Source organism: Ranitomeya imitator, chromosome 1 (assembly GCF_032444005.1).
Source record: "Ranitomeya imitator isolate aRanImi1 chromosome 1, aRanImi1.pri, whole genome shotgun sequence".
In the NCBI taxonomy this organism is placed as follows: Eukaryota; Metazoa; Chordata; class Amphibia; order Anura; family Dendrobatidae; genus Ranitomeya; species Ranitomeya imitator.
Window position 1 is genome coordinate 575799313 of NC_091282.1, and position 20733 is coordinate 575820045.

Consider the following 20733-nt stretch of genomic DNA (forward strand, 5'->3'; position numbering starts at 1 on the left):
TTGCTAAAAATAATTTTTGTGACTAAAAAGTTAAATGTTCATTTTTTCCTTCCATGTTGCTTCTGCTGCTGTGAAGCACCTGAAGGGTTAATAAACTTCTTGAATGTGGTTTTGAGTACCTAGAGGGGTGCAGTTTTTAGAATGGTGTCACTTTTGGGTATTTTCAGCCATATAGACCCCTCAAACTGACTTCAAATGTGAAGTGGTCCCTAAAAAAAATGGTTTTGTAAATTTCGTTGTAAAAATGACAAATCGCTGGTCAAATTTTAACCCTTATAACTTCCTAACAAAAAAAATTTTGTTTCCAAAATTGTGCTGATGTAAAGTAAATATGTGGGAAATGTTATTTATTAACTATTTTGTGTCACATATCTCTCTGGTTTAACAGAATAAAAATTCAAAATGTGAAAATTGCGAAATTTTCAAAATTTTCGCCAAATTTCCGTTTTTATCACAAATAAACGCAGAATTTATTGACCTAAATTTACCACTAACATGAAGCCCAATATGTCACGAAAAAACAATCTCAGAACCGCTAGGATCCGTTGAAGCGTTCCTGAGTTATTACCTCATAAAGGGACACTGGTCAGAATTGCAAAAAACGGCAAGGTCTTTAAGGTCAAAATAGGCTGGGTCATGAAGGGGTTAATTACCGCCGTCTCCAATAAATTTCATAAGCCCCTTTATAAAATCAGTGATTTAGCCGGGGAGGCTGTAGAGGGGTCATTTTATAAGGAAGAGCTGCAAAAAATACCTATGGATGAGGATCGTGTCTACAGAGTAGAAAAGATTTTGAGAAATCTCTATTTGTAGAAGTACAGCCGGTTGCGGCTCTGTCAGACAATGGACCGTTGGAATTTTACATATCTGGTAGCGGCGATTATTATTATGATCTGAACAACACGCAGCTGTACATAAGCTGTCGCATCGTAAAGCAGGATAATACGGCCATCGCCGATGGTGCGCGTGTGGTGCTCATAAACTACCCTCTAGCCACTCTTTTTAACCAGGTCGATATTACTCTGGGAGACCGACTTATCTCACAATCGGACAATCTCTACAGCTATAGAGCGTACATAGAGACCCTTTTAAATTACAGTTCACAGACGCTGGCATCACAATTTACAGCCGGTTTGTTCTATAAAGACACTGCGGGGCATCATAATGACAGGCGCCTGGATGGCGCAAATGCGGGATTTATCAAAAGAGCCAGTGCCGCTTCACGCTCAAAACCCATCGACCTTTTGGGACCCATTTTTGGGGATATATTTAACCAGCCAAAGTTAATATTGAACGGCCTTGACCTTAAGGTTAAGCTGTCAAGAAATAAGGATACTTTCTGCCTCATGTCCGCAGAAGCCGAGCCGCTGAAGGTGCAAATCTCGCAGGTGGCTCTCTATGTGAAAAGAGTGCAGGTATCTCCGGCTGTCCGAATCGGACACAGCCAGGCCCTCCTATCCGCAACAGCCAAGTACGCTGTTGACCGAACATGCCTGAAAGTGTACAGCATCGCCGCAGGGACACGGATCACGAACCACGAGAACCTCTTCCTAGGACAGATACCAGAAACTGTTATATTGGGGTTTGTAGATAATGAGGCCTTCAGCGGTTCTTATACAAAAAACCCGCTGGACTTTCACCACTACCACGTCAACCACGCGGCATTATATCTGGATGGTCAGCAGATACCCGCGAGGCCTTATAATCCTAATTTTAATGATGATTTAGCCATCAGAGAGTATATGGCGCTTGCCCATATATCGGGCAAGCAAAAGGCTGATTGTGCCATGGCGATAGATCGTGAAGAATTTATGGCTGGATTCACGCTATTTGCTTTTGATTTATCGCCTGATCAAGAGCCTGGAGGCCATTTCTCGCTCATTAAAACAGGTAACCTGCGTGCTGAAGTCCGCTTTGCGCTAGCAACACCCCACACGATAAATATGATTGTCTTTGCAGTCAACCACACCATTCTGGAAATTAATAACAGGCGAGAGATCTTGTACAATTTTAATTAAGCAACGATGGACAGTCTGCAGCTTACAGTTGTAGCGCGGTCCGATAATTATATAGACCACATATTCGCCGGTGTGTTTCCGTGTGATTTGCTTCCGGAAGAAAGAGTGACTCAGAGACCCGCGGCATATATTGTGAATACAGACCCGACGAATCAAGCTGGACGCCACTGGATATTAATCGTACTCTGCGATGATAAGACGGGCATATTTTTTGACAGTTACGGCTTCCGTGCGGACAATATTATCTTTCCACGCGCTTTTGTGACATTCCTGAACAAGAATTGTTATTCTTATTGTTATCAGAGCGCGCAAATTCAAGATTTGTATAGCCGTGTATGCGGTCATTATTGCATATATGTATTATACCATTTAGCGCGAGGCTTTCCATTTAAGAAGGTTTTACAACATTTCACGTCTGACTTGCAGAATAATGATCGAATCGTATCAGATTTTGTGACATCAAGATTTTCAGGCTCAACCCTTTGTTCAGCGCGTTGTTATCAGATTCCGCAAAGATGCATTTGTCAGCATCATGCTGTTAGCTAACTTAAAGTGTGTTTCCTTTTTTCTGATTGTGTAAAGTGAGTGCGGCTAGCTTAAAATGTAGCTTAAAATGTGTTCTTTATTTCCAATTAGTTCTGACAATAAAACATTTTAATGAACATAACACGCTGTACAGAATGCCGTATGTAATCGTACAGATCCTAGGATATAATTATATACCACGGTCATCTAATAGGGGATTATCAAAAAAGCTAATTTATTTTGTAAGAAGTGTAATGATGTATGTTCATTGTACTATTTAATGTTTTTACACTTTATATTCTGTAAGAATTTTTATAGTAATGAAATGTCTTTGAGATGTTGTTTTATTGTGAGAAATAAAATCTTTTTAAATTTTCCAATAACGTGTCTTTGGTTTTATATTCGTATAAAACACACCGCTTATAAACCACTGACCCTCAGATGACACCTACAGCCTCAAAGAGAAAGGGAATACAAAAACAAATGACCCCTCAGATAACAACTACAGGAACAAAGAGAAAGCGAATACAAAAACAAATGACCCCTCAGATAACAACTACAGCCACATCAGGAACAAAGAGAAAGCGAATACAAAAACAAATGACCCCTCAGATAACAACTACAGCCACAAAGAGAAAGCAAATACAAAAAATCGATCAACAAACAGCCTGGATTTGTACAAAAATAAGCCTGAGACGTTAAACATGTGTTATCCCAGAATCAAATTAACAATATCAAACATGCTGCGTTATAAAAACATAAATAAAACACACTGCCCGGCAAATGACCTCTGAGGCACAAACAGAAAATCTGTCTTTTCTGTTTGTGTAAATAAGGTGACCATCATTTAGTTAATGGTCAGTAGAGACACAAATAAACAGCTGGTTGTGTTATAAAACAAAGTTCTGCACTATATGTGTACTCTGTGAATAAAACACAGCTTACAGAATCAAGCTCGAACTACGTATAAAATCTAATATAAAACAAATACGGGAATAATATCAAACTATATCAAAAGGGGAAATCAAACAAGGAGGGACAGCTGGATACCAGCCGTCAGACAAGGGGAGGGGAGGGGTTACACACTTTGATACACTTTGATAGGGGCGGGGCACCTGTCAGATTGAGTTTGACGAAACATATGGATGCTACACTACTCACAGAGGATCATTCTACGTGTGCACGTAGCCTTATTCAAATCCACTCTGCATTTCCTTCCATCCTATGCCTGCCTGCACCTGCAGTATATGTGTGATACATAAATATCCCCGGAAGAAGGCACGGAGCCGAAACGCGCGTTGGGGTGGGTCACACCGTGGTCTCCGCAGGTAAACCTCCTTGTATTATATTTTATGCTCATCTGTGCTCGCCCTCCTTTTTCGGACATAGCTCCCTGTTGGTGCTTTATAGTTGTTGGTACTTACCTACGCACCCCTATAGGCTCTGCACTGCTGCTTTATATTGGGTCATATATTAAAAAGGTGTGCTGTGGTTATTTTCTTTGTATATTGGTTTGCCTAGTGCAGAGGTCCCCAACTCCAGTCCTCAAGGCCCACCAACATGTCATGTTTTCAGGATTTCCTTAGTCTTGCCCAGGTAATAATTGCATCACCTGTGCAATGCAAAGGAAATCCTGAAAACATGACCTGTTGGTGGGCCTTGAGGACTGGAGTTGGGGACCTCTGGCCTAGTGGACACCATGTTGCCACCCTTTGTGGTGTGTTCCCTGTCGTTTGTCTTGTGCTCCTGTTGCGATATGTTTTTAATTTCTTTTTTTGTTTAATAAAATTATTACATATTTGTTATACTGGTTCTGCTGGTGCTTCCTTTCCTTTTTGGTTGTTTGTATTCATATGCACTGGACCTCTATACGTACATCCTGGCACCCCTTCTATGATAGTGTGGGTGCCTTAATTTTTTCGGGTTTGATACATAAATATGTAGGGTCTGTTCACTCTTACTCTTGGCAGTCATAAGTGGACAGGGAAAGAAGTGCTGGCCCCAGATTCACTGCCACTGAAATCAATGGGAAAGCGGAGCTGCTATGGCACTTCCGCTCCTCTGACAGATTCTGACTCTCACTTTTCTGCGGTGCCTTCTGGGCTTCCAGGACCATCTATCTCAGCCAGCAGCACCCTGCTTTTGGTGGGCTCCCACTGAGATGATAATGTATTAGATGTGACCTGCAGTCCCATGTAACTCCACAGATAATACAGTGATTCTTTTGTGGGTACTGATAGCAGTGATGGCTCCTCTGGATCATACTGCTGCTGGTTCTGCATGTGCTGCTGTTCTGGGCTGGTGGGAGGAGTAAGGCAGAGTCAGTGAGAAATGAGAGCAAACTAGATCTATCTATTGCTGAGAATGACAGACTGCTACAAACCACAGATCTTCAGCATGTTTGAAGTTTTGCACTACGTCAGCTGTAAATCACAAGTTGATCACACATCATGTGAACATCCTCACCTTTCACCTCAAATATCATAGATCTGAAACTTTGTGATGCTGCACTGGGCAATTTTCCATGTGGGCAATTTTCCATGTGGGCAATTATCCATGTGGGCAATTTTCTGTGTGGGCAAATTTCTGTGTGGGCAATTTTCCATGTGGGCAATTTTCCGTGTGGGGAATTTTCCATGTGGGCAATTTTCCGTGTGGGCAATTTTCCATGTGGGGAATTTTCCGTGTGGGGAATTTTCCATGTGGGCAATTTTCTGTGTGGGCAATTTTCCTGTGGGCATTTTTCATGTGGGCAATTTTCCTGTGAGCAATTTTCAGGGAACCGTAGGAGACTATTCTCAGGTTTCCCACTCAATGGCAACAGATTACTAATGCTAATATTAATCAAAAGAGGACCCACTTTCATCTCTATAGATAACTTAAAATAAACATCTTATAGACAGATTATATATATCTTTCTAGTCTGCAACTCAGTATACAGATGAATTCACAGTTGTCCAATATTTTCTTACGTGTCTTCCATGCAGTGTGCAGCAGTGAGAACCCAGTTAGGATAGATTAGAGATCCTCCACAAAAATGCTGACCCCTGATCTGTAGAGAAGCCATGTATGGTCTTGAATGAATTCTGGCCTCCCGACCTCCAACAATCCTGTTTGCACCTATTAAAAAAGATGAAAAGCTTTTAGAATAGATAAAATATGCTTGCAGCTTGCATAGGTGGCTTCACATAAAGTATTTACTTTGGCTTTTTTTTGGAAATAGAAAGTTGAAATAAATAAAGAAAATTGAATGAATATGTAACCCCTGTGGGGAGAGACCTGTCTGTGACACATACAATTAGTACAGTGTGTGTGCATCTTACTGTACATGTATTTAATTAATAAAAGATTATTTTTCTGAAAAAATGGCTTGGGCTCCCGCTCAATTTTCATAACCAGCAGAGGGAAAGCCAATGGCTGGGAGCCAGTGTTTCTAGCCTGGGAAGGGGATAATACCCATGGGGTTTCCCAGGCTTTTAATATCAGCTCACAACCTTTACTGGCTGTTAAAATGGGGGACCCTAAAAAAATGACGTAGGGTCCTCCTGTAATTAATAACCAGCAAAGGCTATGCAGACACTTGCGGGCTGATATTCATAGCCTAGGAAGGGGCTGTGGATACTGCCCCAGGCTAAAAACGTCAGCTCAGCCAGCCCAGAAAATGCGCATCTCTAAGATGCTACAATTCTGGCACTTAGCATCACTCTTCCCACATGCCCTGTAGCGGTGGCAAGTGGGGTGATGGTTGGGGGTGGTTGATGTCACCATTGTATTGTCAGGCGACATCAAGCACCAAGGTTAGTAATGGAGAGATGTCAATAAGACACCCATATTACTAACCCCATAGTCGCATTGTATGAAAACACACACACCCAGAATAAAGTCCTTCCTAAGCTATTAATATCAGCACGCAGCTATCAGCATAGCTTTTGCTGGTTATTAATTATAAATCTTTTTTTTCAGGATCCCCCATTTTAAAAGCCAGTAAAGGCTATGTATGCAGTTGTGTACTGATATTAATATGGGAAGCTGCAACCCCCAGCTGTTAGCTTCTGCAAGGTTGGTTATCAAGAATAAAGGGGTCCCCACACTGTTTTTTCAATTATTTAAGTAAATAAATAAAAACATGGTGTGTGGTCCCACTTCATAGCCAGCTTTTTCACATGGTCCTGAGGTCATTGCAGTTCAGCCCGGCCTTGATGATGTCACCACTGGTGAATGATGCTGCGCTCTCATCAGCTCATTCACCAGTGGTTTTCAGCCGGGACAGTCGTATCTTGGCACCGTCCAGGTTGAAAACTATTTAGCCCCCAGAAATGGATTACAGAGTTGGACACAATGACGGACAGGTATTGTATATTATTGCTTTATTATTTTACTTTTATTACAGGAGATTGAGGGCATCAGGGAATTAGGTGTTGCATTAAGTATGGTTTAATTTAGAACATTAAAGGAGTCTGTGTAATTTTTTTAAATAAAGGACTTTATTCTTGCTGTGTCTTTATTTGACATTACAACTATAGGATTAGTAATGGATAGGTGTCTTATAGACACTTCTCCATTACTTAGCTGTGGCCTTCATGTCACCTGAAAGGTGACATCAACCCCACAAATATTACCCCTCTTGCCACCGCTACAGGGCAAGTGGGAAGAGCCTGGCAAAGTGCAAGAAAAGGCGCATCTAAGAGAAGCTGCTTTTCTGGGCAGCTGCGTGCTGCCGTTTCTAAGCTGGGGGCCTATATCAATGGCCCATTACCAGCCTAAGAATAGCAGCCCCCAGCTGTGACCTTTAGCAAGGCTGGTTGTCAAAAATGCGGGGATCCCAATGCTAATATTTTTAAATTATTTATTTAAATAATTTAAAAAAACAGCGTGGGGACCCTTCTATTCTTGATAACTAACCTTGCAGACAGCTGGGGGTTGCAGCTCCCATTTGTGAATTTGGTTCAATAAAATAGGAGGAACCCACATTGGGTTTTTCATTCATTTATTTCCAAAAGATAGCAGCTGGTGGCTGTGGAATACCCCGATCATCCAAACCTACTGTCATTGTTATTAGCGGCAGCAAGTGTCGGACGATGGGAGTAACAGTCCCAAACCCCCCACCTGCTGTTGTTTGGACTTTAATATAACACTCATCATTCTGTTTGCCAGCAGAGTAGGGGAGAGTGATGAGAGCCAGCTTCAGCTCCTGCTGCCAGGGAACAGCGCTTACTGTCGCGCTTCTTCCCCGGCAGCTGTCCGTGTGGTACTGATGTGGCACACTGTTTCCACATGTGTGCCACACGTAGTACACACACGGACACACGGACACGAATATCTCCGGTACCATTTTTTTCCGGTACAGGAAATAAACGGACGTGTGAAACCGGCCTAAGAAATATTACCGCATCCCTAGCTGCATTGGCTTGGCAATCTGGAAGAGAAGGAGCAGCAGCAGAGGATGGGACTGATTGAGCAAGCTGGAGAAGAAGGGAGAAGGAGTGAGTTCCAGGGAACAAGAGGTCTGTTAGCCATTATTGAGAGGAGACTGCAGTGGTCTAGAAAGAGCACAGTGGAAACTGATAGTTCTGCAGCTCCATGTGAGAGGACAATGAGCCTTGGCGCTGCATCACAACTACAGACCAACCAGGTTATCCCGCGTCCCCCTAGCTTTATGGAATTGAGAAGAACTCAGCCTTAAATCCCTAAGAAATTGAATCCTAAAGTCCCAGGTTGGAACCCTATGCGACTGCAGAACTGCCACATCAAAGAGTATGTAGATTGCTGGGACTTGTAATTCTACTGGGGACAAGGTTATAAGAACTATCTATAAGGGAATATTACTGGGACATGTGGTTCAACACACTGTAGTGTGGCTAATAGTGGCGTAGTCGATGGGAGGTATGTGTCGCAGAGATGGCTTATCTCTGTGATGTAACTCAAAGTATTTTCTCTAATGCATGAAAGCACTAAGAGGTTTGTTTCTTGCACCTGGGACCAGGTTACGGGTAGCTCTGAGAGATGGATGGGTCTGGCCACCCACATACCTCACCTCTGGGTGTGGTTAACAGCCTATGTAATGGAGGCTGTTGTTTGGCACATGGTCTGTATGTTGGGAGGGAGAAGGCCTCCTGGGTGTTTGGCCCCAGACCAGTGATGGGCAGTCAGGTTCTTTTTGGTGATCCGGCTCTCTCAGCTCCGCTCAACAAGTAGAGCTGACTCATTTGGATCCTAAATTGATCCATATTAAATTTGTGTTCACAGTATGTAAACACATATTTAAAAAATGTGAATGTGGCCAAGCTCCGCCCACCCATGGCCGAAACCATGCCCACTCGCAGGTAGCCAATTACATTAATGAATGGCTGGGGTGTGGGTCAGGTGGGTGGAGTTCAAGAACACTTGAATTTTACCCCTAGTGAGAGCCATTTAAAGAAATCAGTGACTCTCACTGGGGTGCCGGCTCCCATTGTTCACAGCAGTGAGCCGGCTCTTTGTACCGGATCTTTCACGAACGACCCATCACTACTCCAGACCGAGCCTGAGTACTGAACACTACCCCAGCCTGTGTGCCCACAGTCCAGGCTTAGCAGAGCCCTTCTATGGACATGTATATTTTCGTAGCCTGATCTAAAGGCTATTTGTTTTCTGTTTGGCTTCTGGGTTTATGAAGCAATAAACCCACATGAACTTTTAAAGGAACAAGCCTTCTGTTTTCCTCCCATCACACCCAAGTGAGTAACACCCCTACAATTGGTGATAGATATGCGACTGCTACAGGAAGGAATGCATGTCCTGGGTTAAGTCTGTCACAAGCCAGCAAGCATCGCCAGACAATATAGAAGACCTGCTAAATCACTTGGTCCAGTTGTTGCAGCAACAGCAAGAGAGCAACGGCAGCAGATGCAGCTTCTGGCAGCCACCATCCAGGGCAGGACTAGCACCCCAACTCCAAGTCTGGCAGATTACACCAATGTCCGGAAGGCGGTAAGATGGGTTTTACAGAAAATGAGGGATGTCGTTGAGGCCTTCCTGACGGTGTTTGAAAGGGCCGATGAGAGGTAGAAACTCCCTCCAGAACAGTGGCCAGAGGTACTGGCGCCATACTTGACGGGAGAACCCCAGAAGGCGTACTATGATTTAGCTTTGCAGGACACCAAAGAGAATGACAAGCTAAAAACTGAGATTCTCGCACGCTTAGTGGTGACAATGACTATTAAGGCACAGCGGGTTCACCGCTGGGCATATCACCGGGACAAACCACCTCGCTCCCAAATGTTTGACATGTTCCAAAGTGGCTGCAACCAGAGTCCTCTACGCCTGCGCAGATGGTAGAACAGGTGGTGATGGGCCGGTTTGTGCACTCCCTGCCGAGGACCATACAGACTTGGGTTGCCCAGGTTGGTCCCCAGAATTCTAATGAACTGGTTGAGAGATACCAGGGAGTTGAAGGTTCCTTGGGAACTCAGCCCACTCAATACTAGGGGTCCCAACAGGGGACAGAGACCCAAAAGGGGGTGGTACATCCAAGGTCCAAAGGGGTGGTGGAGGTGGTGCCCAAGGTCTCGACAGGTGATGTTATTTGCTGGAGGTGCCACGGCCCAGGCCATATAGCCACCTGTTGTCCCCTGACCCCGGAGCAGATGGACTGCGGCATAGGACACCGATGTTCATATTATGCGTATCTAACCTGCAGTGTCCTATGAAGGTGTCCTATGAAGGTGAATGGGAGGAACGTATTGGCACTGCTAAACTCTGGGAGTTTATTGACCCTTGTGAGGTCCACCCTTCCTCTCCAACTGATCCCGGGGAAAAAAAGTTAACGTTCAGTGCATACATGGTGATGCTAAGGATTACCCTATGGCCAGAGTGGACATGGAAAAGGCCCAGGGTGCTGTGTCCCATGAGGTCAGCATATGGGACTTGTTGCACTCTATTATTATAAGTCGGACTTTGGTTTATTCTGGGATCTGTGGGTGCAGGGTTACAGTGAATCCTAATGAGGTATCACCACACCCAGAGGCAGACTGGTTTCCCTTTGGTGTCCATGTGGGGGATGAGGAGGAAGTGTCCCCTGCCCTGAGTCTGACATTCAGGAATTAGGCGTGACCAGTGAGAATTTTGGGTCTGCCCAACATAGGGACCTAATTCTGAAAGAAGCTGTTAATATTGTCACTATCTTTAATGGGGGTGCAAAGGAGCTGGGGGCTGACACAAGGTTTTCCTATTTATGATGAGTGGGGATTTGTTGTAACGGGTCACGAAAGTGAGGGAGGAGCTGATGGAACAGTTAATAGTGCCCAGCCCCTATAGAAGGAAGGTGTTGGACATGGTCCATTTACAAATCTTTGGGGGACATCTGGGGGTGGAAAAAACACAGTAACGGATTGTGCAGAGGTTCTATTGGCCCGGCCCGGGTGTCACCGGGAAATCTTAAACTATTGCATGACCTGCCTTACGTGTCAGTTAACCACCCCCACCTCATGCCATTGCCTATTATCGAAGTGCCTTTTGAGAGAATTGCTATGGACTTGGTCAGTCCCCTGGTTAAATCTGCTTGTGGACATAAATACATATTGGTCATCCTGGACTATGCCACATGCTATCCTGAAGCAATTCCCCTGAGAAACTCCTCCGCAAAAAGTATAGCCTGAGAATTGGTCCATGTCTTTTCCCAGACAGTTTTACCAAAGGAGATCCTGACTGATCAGGGAACACCTTTTATGAGTAAGGTGATGAGGGAGTTATGCGCGGTTCTGCAAATTTCCCAGTTGAGAACTACAGTGTACCATCCTCAGAGAGATAACCTTGTCAAAAGGTTTAATAAAACACTGAAGAGCATGCTGAGGAAAGCCATAGAAAAGGACAGTAGAGACTGGCACTGTCTCTTACCGCATCTGTTGTTCTCCATCTGTGGGGTTCCACAGGCCTCTACGGGGTTCTCACCATTCAAACTTTTGTATGGCCGACATCCGCAAGGTCTCCTGGATATAGCCAAGGAAGCCAAAGTCATGCCCCACAGAAGCGTCATTGAGCACATGGCACTAATTCAGCAGAGGATTCTGAAGGTGATGCCCATTGTAAGAGGACAGATCCCAGCACAAGAAGCTCAGGCTAGGGTCTACAACCGGTCAGCCAAAGTAAGGCAGTTCAATCCGGGAGAACGAGTTCTTGTTCTAAGTCCTACTGTGAAGAGCATGTTCTTGGCCAAATGGCAAGGGCTGTATGAGGTGGTGAAGAAGCTTGGTGATGTAAACTATAAGATTCATCAACCATGAAGATGGAAACCATATCAGGTCTGCCATCAACCTCACCAAGCCATGGCAAGACAGAGAGCCGGCTGAAACCCCATGCTTGCTGGGCCAACCAGAAGGCGAGGTTGAAGATGCCGCCATAGTGGAGATGCTGTTGAAGTCCCAGAAACAGCAGTGCCAGGAGTTACTGCAGAGGAACAGGGACCTGTTATTGGAATTACTGGGGTGCACAAGTGTCGTAGAACACGAAGTTCTGACGGAGCCACATGTGCATGTAAATGTAAAGCCCTATCGAATTCCGGAGGCCCATCGAGAAGTGATTTCAAGGAGGTGGAGCATATATTATAATTCAGGGTCATTAAGAAGTCCAAGAGCTGTTGGTCAAGCCTGACTGTCCTGGTCCCAAGCCCGATGATGAATGGAGTTTCTGAAATGACTATCAGAAGTTGAATGAAGTCTCCAAGTTCGACGCATATCCCATGCCACACGTCGATGAACTAATCGAGAGACTTAGGCCTGCAAGATACATAACCACCTTACATTTGATGAAGGGATATTGGCAGGTCCCCGTGGCACAGGCAGCCAAGGAGTAGACTGCATTTTCTATGCCGGACGGATGCTTCCAGTATGTCCGGATGCCCTTTAGACTGCAGGACGCCCTGGCGACCTTCCAGAGACCAATGGATAGAATCCTTGCACCCCATAAGCAATACACCGCAGCATACCTAGTCAATATTATAATCTTTAGCCTGGACTGGGAGAATCATCTGGAAAAGGTCTAGGTGAGGTGGTGTTTGATGCTTTAAGGAAAGCGCCATTTTCAATAAACCTGAGGAAATGTGCCTTGGGGAAAGAAGAAGCCAAATATCTTCAAACATGGCCAAGACCCCTGTCAAGAAAACAAGTTATAGATTTCCTTGGGGATCGTGGGATACTACAGGAGGTTCATCCTGAACTTTGTCATGATGGCCATGCCCCTGACTGACCTCTTTACGGGGACAAAATCGGTAATGGTCAAATGGTCTGAAGAGGCAGAGACGGCCTTTCAAAAAATGAAAGGGGCTCTGTGTGAACAACTGGTTCTTGTGGCCCCCAACTTTGAGAAAGAGTTTATACTCCAAGCAGCCACCTTAGATGTCGATTTAGGAGCAGTCCTTTCCCAGGAGATACACGGTGAAGAGCACCCTGTTCTCTACCTGAGTTGGAAGCTATCCTCAATTATTTGGTCATAGAGAAGAACTGCTTGGCCATAAAGTGGGTGGTGGACACATTACAGTACTATCTGGTAGGACGTAAGTTTAGATTGGTATCCGACCATGCCCTGCTCAAATGGATGAGGGAAACAAAGGGAAAAATGCTAGAGTCACCCGTTAGTTCTTAGCCCTACTAGATTTCAACTTCCATGTAGAGCATAGAGCAGGGAAGCTATATGGTAATGCCGATGCTCTCTCAAGAATCCCTTGTCTGGTAGTAGAAAGTGCCAAACCCCACGGCTTTATGCAGAGGGGGAGGTATGTAGTGTGGCTAATGGTTGCGTAGTTGATGGGAGGTATGTGTTGCAGAGATGGCTTGTCTCTGTGATGTAACCCAGAGTATATTCTCTTGTGCATGAAAGCACTAAGAGGTTCGTTTGGTGCACCTTAGAACGGGTTCACGTAGCTGTGAGAGATGGGTGGGTCTAGCTACCCTCATACCTCACCTCTGCGTGTGGTTAACAGCCTATAGAATGGAGGCTGTTGTTTGGCACATGGTGTGTTTGTTGGGAGGGAGAAGGCCTCCTGAGTGTGTTTGGCTCCTGACCGAGGTTGAATACTGGACACTACCCCAGTCTGTGTGCCCACAGTTTAAGCAGTATTAGCTAGAAGTGTGCTTTTAAAGGCTATGTAAGCCTCAAAAGACTTGCTCAACGTTTATCGATACCATATTGCTCACCCATAGAGATGAGCGAACCTTTCAAGTATCGGTAATGATCGACAAATGTCCCGATGTTCGCCGAAGGGTTCGTTAAACAAACACAAATCCCATTGACTTCAATGGGAGCCAAAACCAAATGCATAGGCAACACCTTGAGGGGGGCCAAAAAACTGCCAAACCCGCTAAAATTAGGAGCAGACTGCAAGGAAAAGCCATTTAGTTACCCAATCAAATATAAATAAATCATTTAAAAAAATATTTACATGGGTTTCCCAGTATTTTTGATAACCAGCCAGGGAAAACTGACAGCTATGGGCCGCAACCTTCAGCTGTCAGTGTTAGCAAGGCTGATTATCAAGAACAGAGAGGTCCCCACGCTGTTTTTTAAAATTATTTAAATAATGTATAAAAACGTTGTGGGGTCGCCCCTATTTGACAACTAGCAAAGCTAAAGTTGACAGCTGGGGCTGGTATTCTCTATTAGATACGCCAGTTCTGGCTCTTTGCCACTTGCTCTGTGGTGGTGGCAAGTGGTTTTGATATTTGTGGGGTTGATGTCACCTTTGTTTTGACCGGTGACATCAAGTTTATGGTTTAGTAATAGAGAGGTGTCTATAAGACACCTATCCATTACTAATCCTATAGTTATATTCTAAATAAACATACAGCCAGAATAAAGTCCTTTAATTGAAAGAATGACACAGACTCCTTTAATGAATCTGAATTAAACCATACTAATGTCATTACCCATTCCACTGAAGTCATAGTCTCCTGCAATAAAACAAAAATGAAAACCAACCATATCCCTCACCTGTCCGTTGTTCTTTCCCATGCTGTAATCTATGTCTGGGGGTAAACAGTTTTCAGCCTGGAACGTGACAAGATGCGACCATCCAGCCTGAGAACCACTGAGGAATGACAGTTACTATCTGTTGCATCATCGAGGTTACCTCAGGCACTGAGGCTGCATTCCCAACCAGGCCCCTGAACTGCGATGACCTCTGTGAGCTCAGCGCTGTATCGTGAGCTTTTTCTCACTGTGCTAGCAATGATCTCATAGAGGTCACTGCAGTTCAGGGGCCCTGACTGGGAAAGCAGCCCCAGTGACTGGCAGAAACCTCGATGATGTCACCGCTGGTCACTGATGCTGCATTCAGATCAGCTCATTCCTCAGTGGTTCTCAGCCTGGATGGTCGCATTTTGGCACTGTCCAGATTGAAAACTGTATATCCTCAAACATGGATTACGGTGTGGGACACAACAACGGACAGGTGAGGGATATGGTTGTTTTTTTTGCTTTTGTTTTATTACAGTAGACGAGGTGTTTGTTATTTTTTGGATAAAAAAGAAAAGTGTGTTTTGTTTTTATTTCAAATAAAGGACTTTATTATGGTTGTGTGTTTATTTACAATATTACTAAATAAATTAGTAATTAGTAATGGAGAGGTGTCTTATAGATGCCTCCCGATTACTAAGCTGTGGTCTTGATGTCACCGGACAATACAAAGGTGACATCAACCCCACAAATATGAAACCCACTTGCCACCACCACAGGGCTAGTGGGAAAAGCCGGACAAAGAGCTAGAATTGGAGCATCTAATAGATTGGCTGCAGGCTGCATTTTTAGGCTCAGGGGCCAATATCCATGGGCCCTTACCAGCCTAAGAATGCCAACCCCAATTGCCTGCTTTAGCTTAGCTGGTTGTTAACAATGGGGGACCCCACACTGTAATTATTTATTGAAATAAATAAAAAATATGGTATGGGGACCCCTTTATTCTTGATAACCAGCCTTGCTGAAGGTGACTGCCAGCTTTGCCTGGCTGGTTATCAAAAACACATGGGAACCTCACATCATTTTTTTGGGAGTGTACCTCATGTTAATAACTAGGAAAGGCTAAGTATACAGCTGTGAGCAGCTATTAATAGCATGGGAACCTTTATAATTATTGTCTCTTTCCCAGAATATCAATATCAGCCCCCAGCTATCGGCTTTCCTTTAGCTGTTTATGAAAATTTAAGGGGAATCACATTCCATTTTTTCCATGTATTTTTGTATTTATTACCAAGTTCAGTAAAATACACACCCAAGGTAACCCTAGTTTACAGCCTTCAGATGTTCAAGCAGCTGGAAACTTCAGTAACCTTTAAATGTCTCTCAAAGTTTCACATGAGGATTCCAGGCCTTGCAGCTGCAGAGAGACCCAGGGCTTGAACTCTGAAAGGTTACCAGAGTTCAAGCCATCAGGTCTCACTGTAGCTCCAGTGCTGGACTTTTGAATGCCATAGTGCCGAGTGCACTGGCACTTGCAAAGCAAGAGAAACAGCTGCTATGGACTCAGGTGACCTTACTGTTCTTATTGACAATTAAAAAAGCAATGGAAAAAACATGCTGTAGTCCCCCATAATTTTCATATCATATTAATAATCAATATTAATATCAGCTCACAGCTGTATACTGGGACCTCCCCCCCAAAAAAATGATGTTGGATCCCCCTATACTTAATATCCAGCAAAGGCTACCAGACAGCTGAGGGCTGATATTAATAGCCAAGGAAGGGGCCATGGATATTGACCCCTCCCAGACTAAAAACATCATCTCTCAGCTGCCCCAGGAATGGCACATCCATAAGATGCACCAAATCTGGCAGTTAAGCTCGTTCTTCCCACTTGTCATGGTGCAGTGGCAAGTGCGGTGATAGTTGTGGTGGGGTGATCGACGAAAATTTCTGCTGCACAGGTGCGGGCGGCGCCATCTTGGAGGAGTAAATATTTTTTTCTTCACTAGCAAGATCGTGCCGCCAGCGCCTGGGCAATAACAATTATCAGATTACAGCTATGTACACCAATAGCTGCTACTGCACAGGTGCGGCAGGCACCATTTTCAATTTTTTTTGTTATACACCTCAGGAAAAGCTCAACCACATGTAGTAACTACACAGAAAACATGCGATTTTGCTGCAGTGCAGGTGCCACGGCTAGCACCTGCCTGCAGAAGGTTTTTTTTTCTTCACTATGCAAACTAGGGGGCAGGTCAGTGAGGGATCAGTGACCTGTCAGCAGTCCGCATTATGAATACCTAGCAGAGCACCACATGAAGACCCCCCCAACAGGTCACTCAGAGCACGAGCATATCATTAAAGGGAACCTGTCACCCCCAAAATCGAGGGTGAGCTAAGCCCACCGGCATCAGGGGCTTATCTACAGCATTCTGTAATGCTGTAGATAAGCCCCCAATGTATCCTAAAAGATGAGAAAAAGAGGTTAGATTATACTCACCTGGGTGAGCGGTCCGATCTGGTGGGCGTCGCGCGCGGTCCGTTCCGGGGCCTCCCATCTTCATGGGATGACGTCTTCTTCTGGTCTTCATGCTGTGGCTCCAGCGCAGGCGTACTTTGTCTGCCCTGTTGAGGGCAGAGCAAAGTACTTCAGTGCGCAGGCGCTGGGAAAGGTCAGAGAGGCCCGGCACCTGCGCACTGCAGTACTTTGCCCTGCCCTCAACAGGGCAGACAAAGTACGCCTGCTCCACAGCCGCAGCGTGAAGACCAGAAGAGGACGTCATCTGATGAAGATGGGAGGTGCCGGACCGGACCACGACACCCATCGGACCGGGAACGTCCCTGGGTGAGTATAATCTAACCTCTTTTTCTTATCTTTTAGAATACATCGGGGGCTTATCTACAGCATTCCAGAATTCTGTAGATAAGCCCTTGATGCCGGTGGGCTTAGCTCACCCTCAATTTTGGGGGTGACAGGTTCCCTTTAACTAGAAACTGAAAATAAAGATTAAACAACCACAAGATGGAATCATCAACCAAGGTATTATTTTAATCAGTATGACGGCATCGACCTGACACTGTCTGTGCACCAGTACCTGCTGACAGGTTTTCATTAAATGCCCTAATTTCGTGATAAAATATCACTGTTGTGTGAAGCCAAATATTCCTAACATTTTTTTAGTAGTGTATGTTTGGTGTTTTATATTTCAGGGGCACTATCTGCCACTAATATTGTCAGGAGCTCTGTCTGCAGTACTTTTTGGGGGTGTAATTAAAAGAATTTCACAATTTTGAAAGTATTTGGGTCAAGGCACCATACAGCAAGTGTAGTGATATGGCAAATGGGGCTCCAGCAGGCACAGAATTGGAAGTAGTCGCAGGATGGAGTATTTGTGTAAATTGTACACAGCCACAACAGTAGGCCTATGTCTAGGATGCTACAATTGTATGACTACTAGGAATGAAAAATAAAAAGGTAAGGCTGGATTCACATTTGCGGTTGTGTCCTCAGCATTTGTGCCGCAATTGTCCTCATGCGTCGTGTATTCCTATCTTTAACATTTGGGACACAGGTGCCTGCGATAGGTTGCTTTTTGCCGCGTTTGACAATGCATGCGTCGTTTCGTTGTCTGCGGCTGGGGGCGGTAAATGCTACATGTTGTGATTTTAGAGGCGTCATTTGCAGGTCACTACTCAGCAGACTGGGAAGAACAGACAGACTCTGGAAAGAACCTGGCCGGGATCACACAACTGTGTGTGATGAGAGAAACTCCTGAGAGTTTCTCTCATTACAAACAATTGTGTGATCCCAGCTAAAAACATATTGTCTAACCATTATTTTTTTTTTCAACAGTGCTCAAAATCCGAACACGTTGGCGTTCGATGCAGATCGCTTCAACAAGGACCTTCGTCAAGAGAGCCGGGTTCCTAGTGGTTCTGGAGCAAGGATCCGAAAATATAAATATCACCGCATCCTGGCATTTTTGAGACCGGTCCTTGCCCAGAGAACGTAAGTATTTTTTGTGGTGTATTGGGGTGTGTTGTATTGCCTAATCTGTATTTTTCTATTCCACAGTTCCACAGGAGTTGGCGCTTTTACTATTGTAAATGTTTGGTACTAATGTTTTTGGGGTTTTTTTCACAGCACATGGAGCAGCACTCTTGACCCTGGTTCTGGAGCAGTCCTTCATCAAACAGCCACGGACCCATCCCAGCCATCCAGCAGCGCCGCAGCAAGTGGGCTTGCAACACAGACTAGAGACCAGGAAGCTGGTCCATCAGGTGTTCCCTGTCCCAGTCCTCTGCCTCTTTTTTGGGACTCTTCCTGGCAGCGGCAGAGGGCCTCGGACAGGTCACTCATGCCTGAGTTTTTGCACTTGAGCTCGGTCTTTCATGATGGACTCAAGGCGATGGGAGACCGGCTGGATAGTGCCATAAACCATATGAATACACTTATCCAGGATGTCACCAGAAACCTTGACCAAGTGAAAGCCGACCTCCAGAGGCCAGAACATCATTTTTTGAATCAAATAGAGAAGGGCATGTCGGAATACCTTACTCCTGATCTCCAGCATAGTCTCATGCAGGCCTGCAATGCTGCTTACGTGCAGGCTATGCAGCAGAGTCGGTATTTTCAGCAGCCCATGGTGGCATTTCCACCTGTGCCAACACTGTCACGCTTGTCCTCAATGCTGAGCTCTGCTGCATACCACTGCACAGCCACCATCATTCCAAGCACTGCCGGACACCACCATGCCGAGAGCTGTTGGACAGCCCATCGCCACTACCATGCCAACTGCTGCTCCTGCTTGGACATCCTCCACTGCCACCACCATGCAGCAGCAGCAACAGCAGCACCCCGACCCTGGAATGGCTTTCTGCACCACTACCATGCAGCAGCCGGACCCTGGCACGGCCTTCCCCACCACCACCATGCAGCAGCAGGACCCTGGCATGGCCTTCCGCGCCACCACCATGCAGCAGCAGCAGCCAGACCCTGGCACAGTCTTCCCCATCACCACCATGCAGCAGCAGGACCCTGGCATGGCCTTCCGCACCACCACCATGCAGCAGCCAGATCCTGGAACGGCCTTCCCCACCACCACCATGCAGCAACAGGACCCTGGCATGGCCTTCCTCACCACCACAACCATGCAGCAGCAGCAGCACATGGACTCTGACAGGTCGGCCACCATGACCAGGCCGCAAGAAATGAGCCCACCAAGGCTCCTCAAACCGCAGCACCGATCCCAAAAAGGGAAAAAAATAAAAAGCAGCGGAATATCTATTCCTCCTCCCTCACCTCCCAATGTGTCTGTGATGTCAGGTTTGTCTCACCCTTCCAGTGTGTCTCTGCCTTCTCATGCGTCTAGCACCATCCCCGAACTCCCAGACCCTACTACTTTAATTGCCCCTTCTCCTGCAACCCCTGCGTCATCTACAGTTAGCCAGGCCTCACAGTTACACAACCCCCAGTTCCGTCACTCTACCCCAAGCAGGCGCAGTTAATTTATTTTTTGTTTATAAATGAATGTTAATGTTTTTTGAGACAAGGATCCCAAAGGTACACTCCACTGTTCTTCGGGCCCTGGTCAGTCTGTAGTTATAAATCCTTTTAGTGTGGTTCAAGTCCCGACTGGAATATGGCTTCAGAAGGTTTTCACACATCTGAAAGGCCTAATCCTTGGGGAGAGGTCATGGCAGGGGAGAGGCCGTGGCAGGGGAAAATTAAAATTTTTGCCATACACACGTCGGCCCATATCCATGTTCTTGAAAGTCTGGGAGTCATGGCCATGGCCAAAAGCTCCAATGTCCACGGCGAAAAAGCAACAGTCCGCATCTGCTATTGCCATGAGCACTACAGAAAATTTTTTTTGTAATTGAAGTACTCAGATCCAGTTCTGGCGGTTTTGATAATGAGTATGTGCTTTCCATCTACCGCTCCCAAACAGTTGGGGAAATCACACACACTCCAGAATTTTTCGTCAATTTCCATCCACATGTCCGCAGTGGGTAGGGGGATAAATTCATTCTGGAGAACGTTCCACCAAGCCCGGCAGATGTTCGCAACTATTACAGACAAGGTGGAAATTCCAAGCCGGTACAGAAAGTGGAGCGATGATAAAATCTCTCCGGTAGCCAGGAATCTGAAATAAAATTAAAAAAAACCATTACAAACAATTATTTTTATGGTGTGTTTGTCTAAAGGCATAAAGGAAAATACAAATATTACATGGCAGACCAACAATAATTATGACTGGC

The 20733-nt window shown here is 45.3% G+C and overlaps 2 protein-coding genes across 2 annotated transcripts in view; one reads left to right on the top strand and one right to left on the bottom strand.

Annotated features, from left to right (window-relative positions):
• The window catches only part of PRSS57 (serine protease 57), a 226959-nt gene that overhangs the window by 145334 nt on the left and 60892 nt on the right, over positions 1-20733 (bottom strand). Inside the window, exon 2 of the mRNA XM_069767847.1 lies at positions 5516-5663. Within this exon, the coding sequence (XP_069623948.1) occupies positions 5516-5663 (148 nt within the window). The remainder of the gene's footprint in view (positions 1-5515; positions 5664-20733) is intronic.
• Positions 1-20733, top strand: part of MISP (mitotic spindle positioning) — a 602516-nt gene that overhangs the window by 41893 nt on the left and 539890 nt on the right. The gene's annotated exons all lie outside the window — the stretch shown is intronic.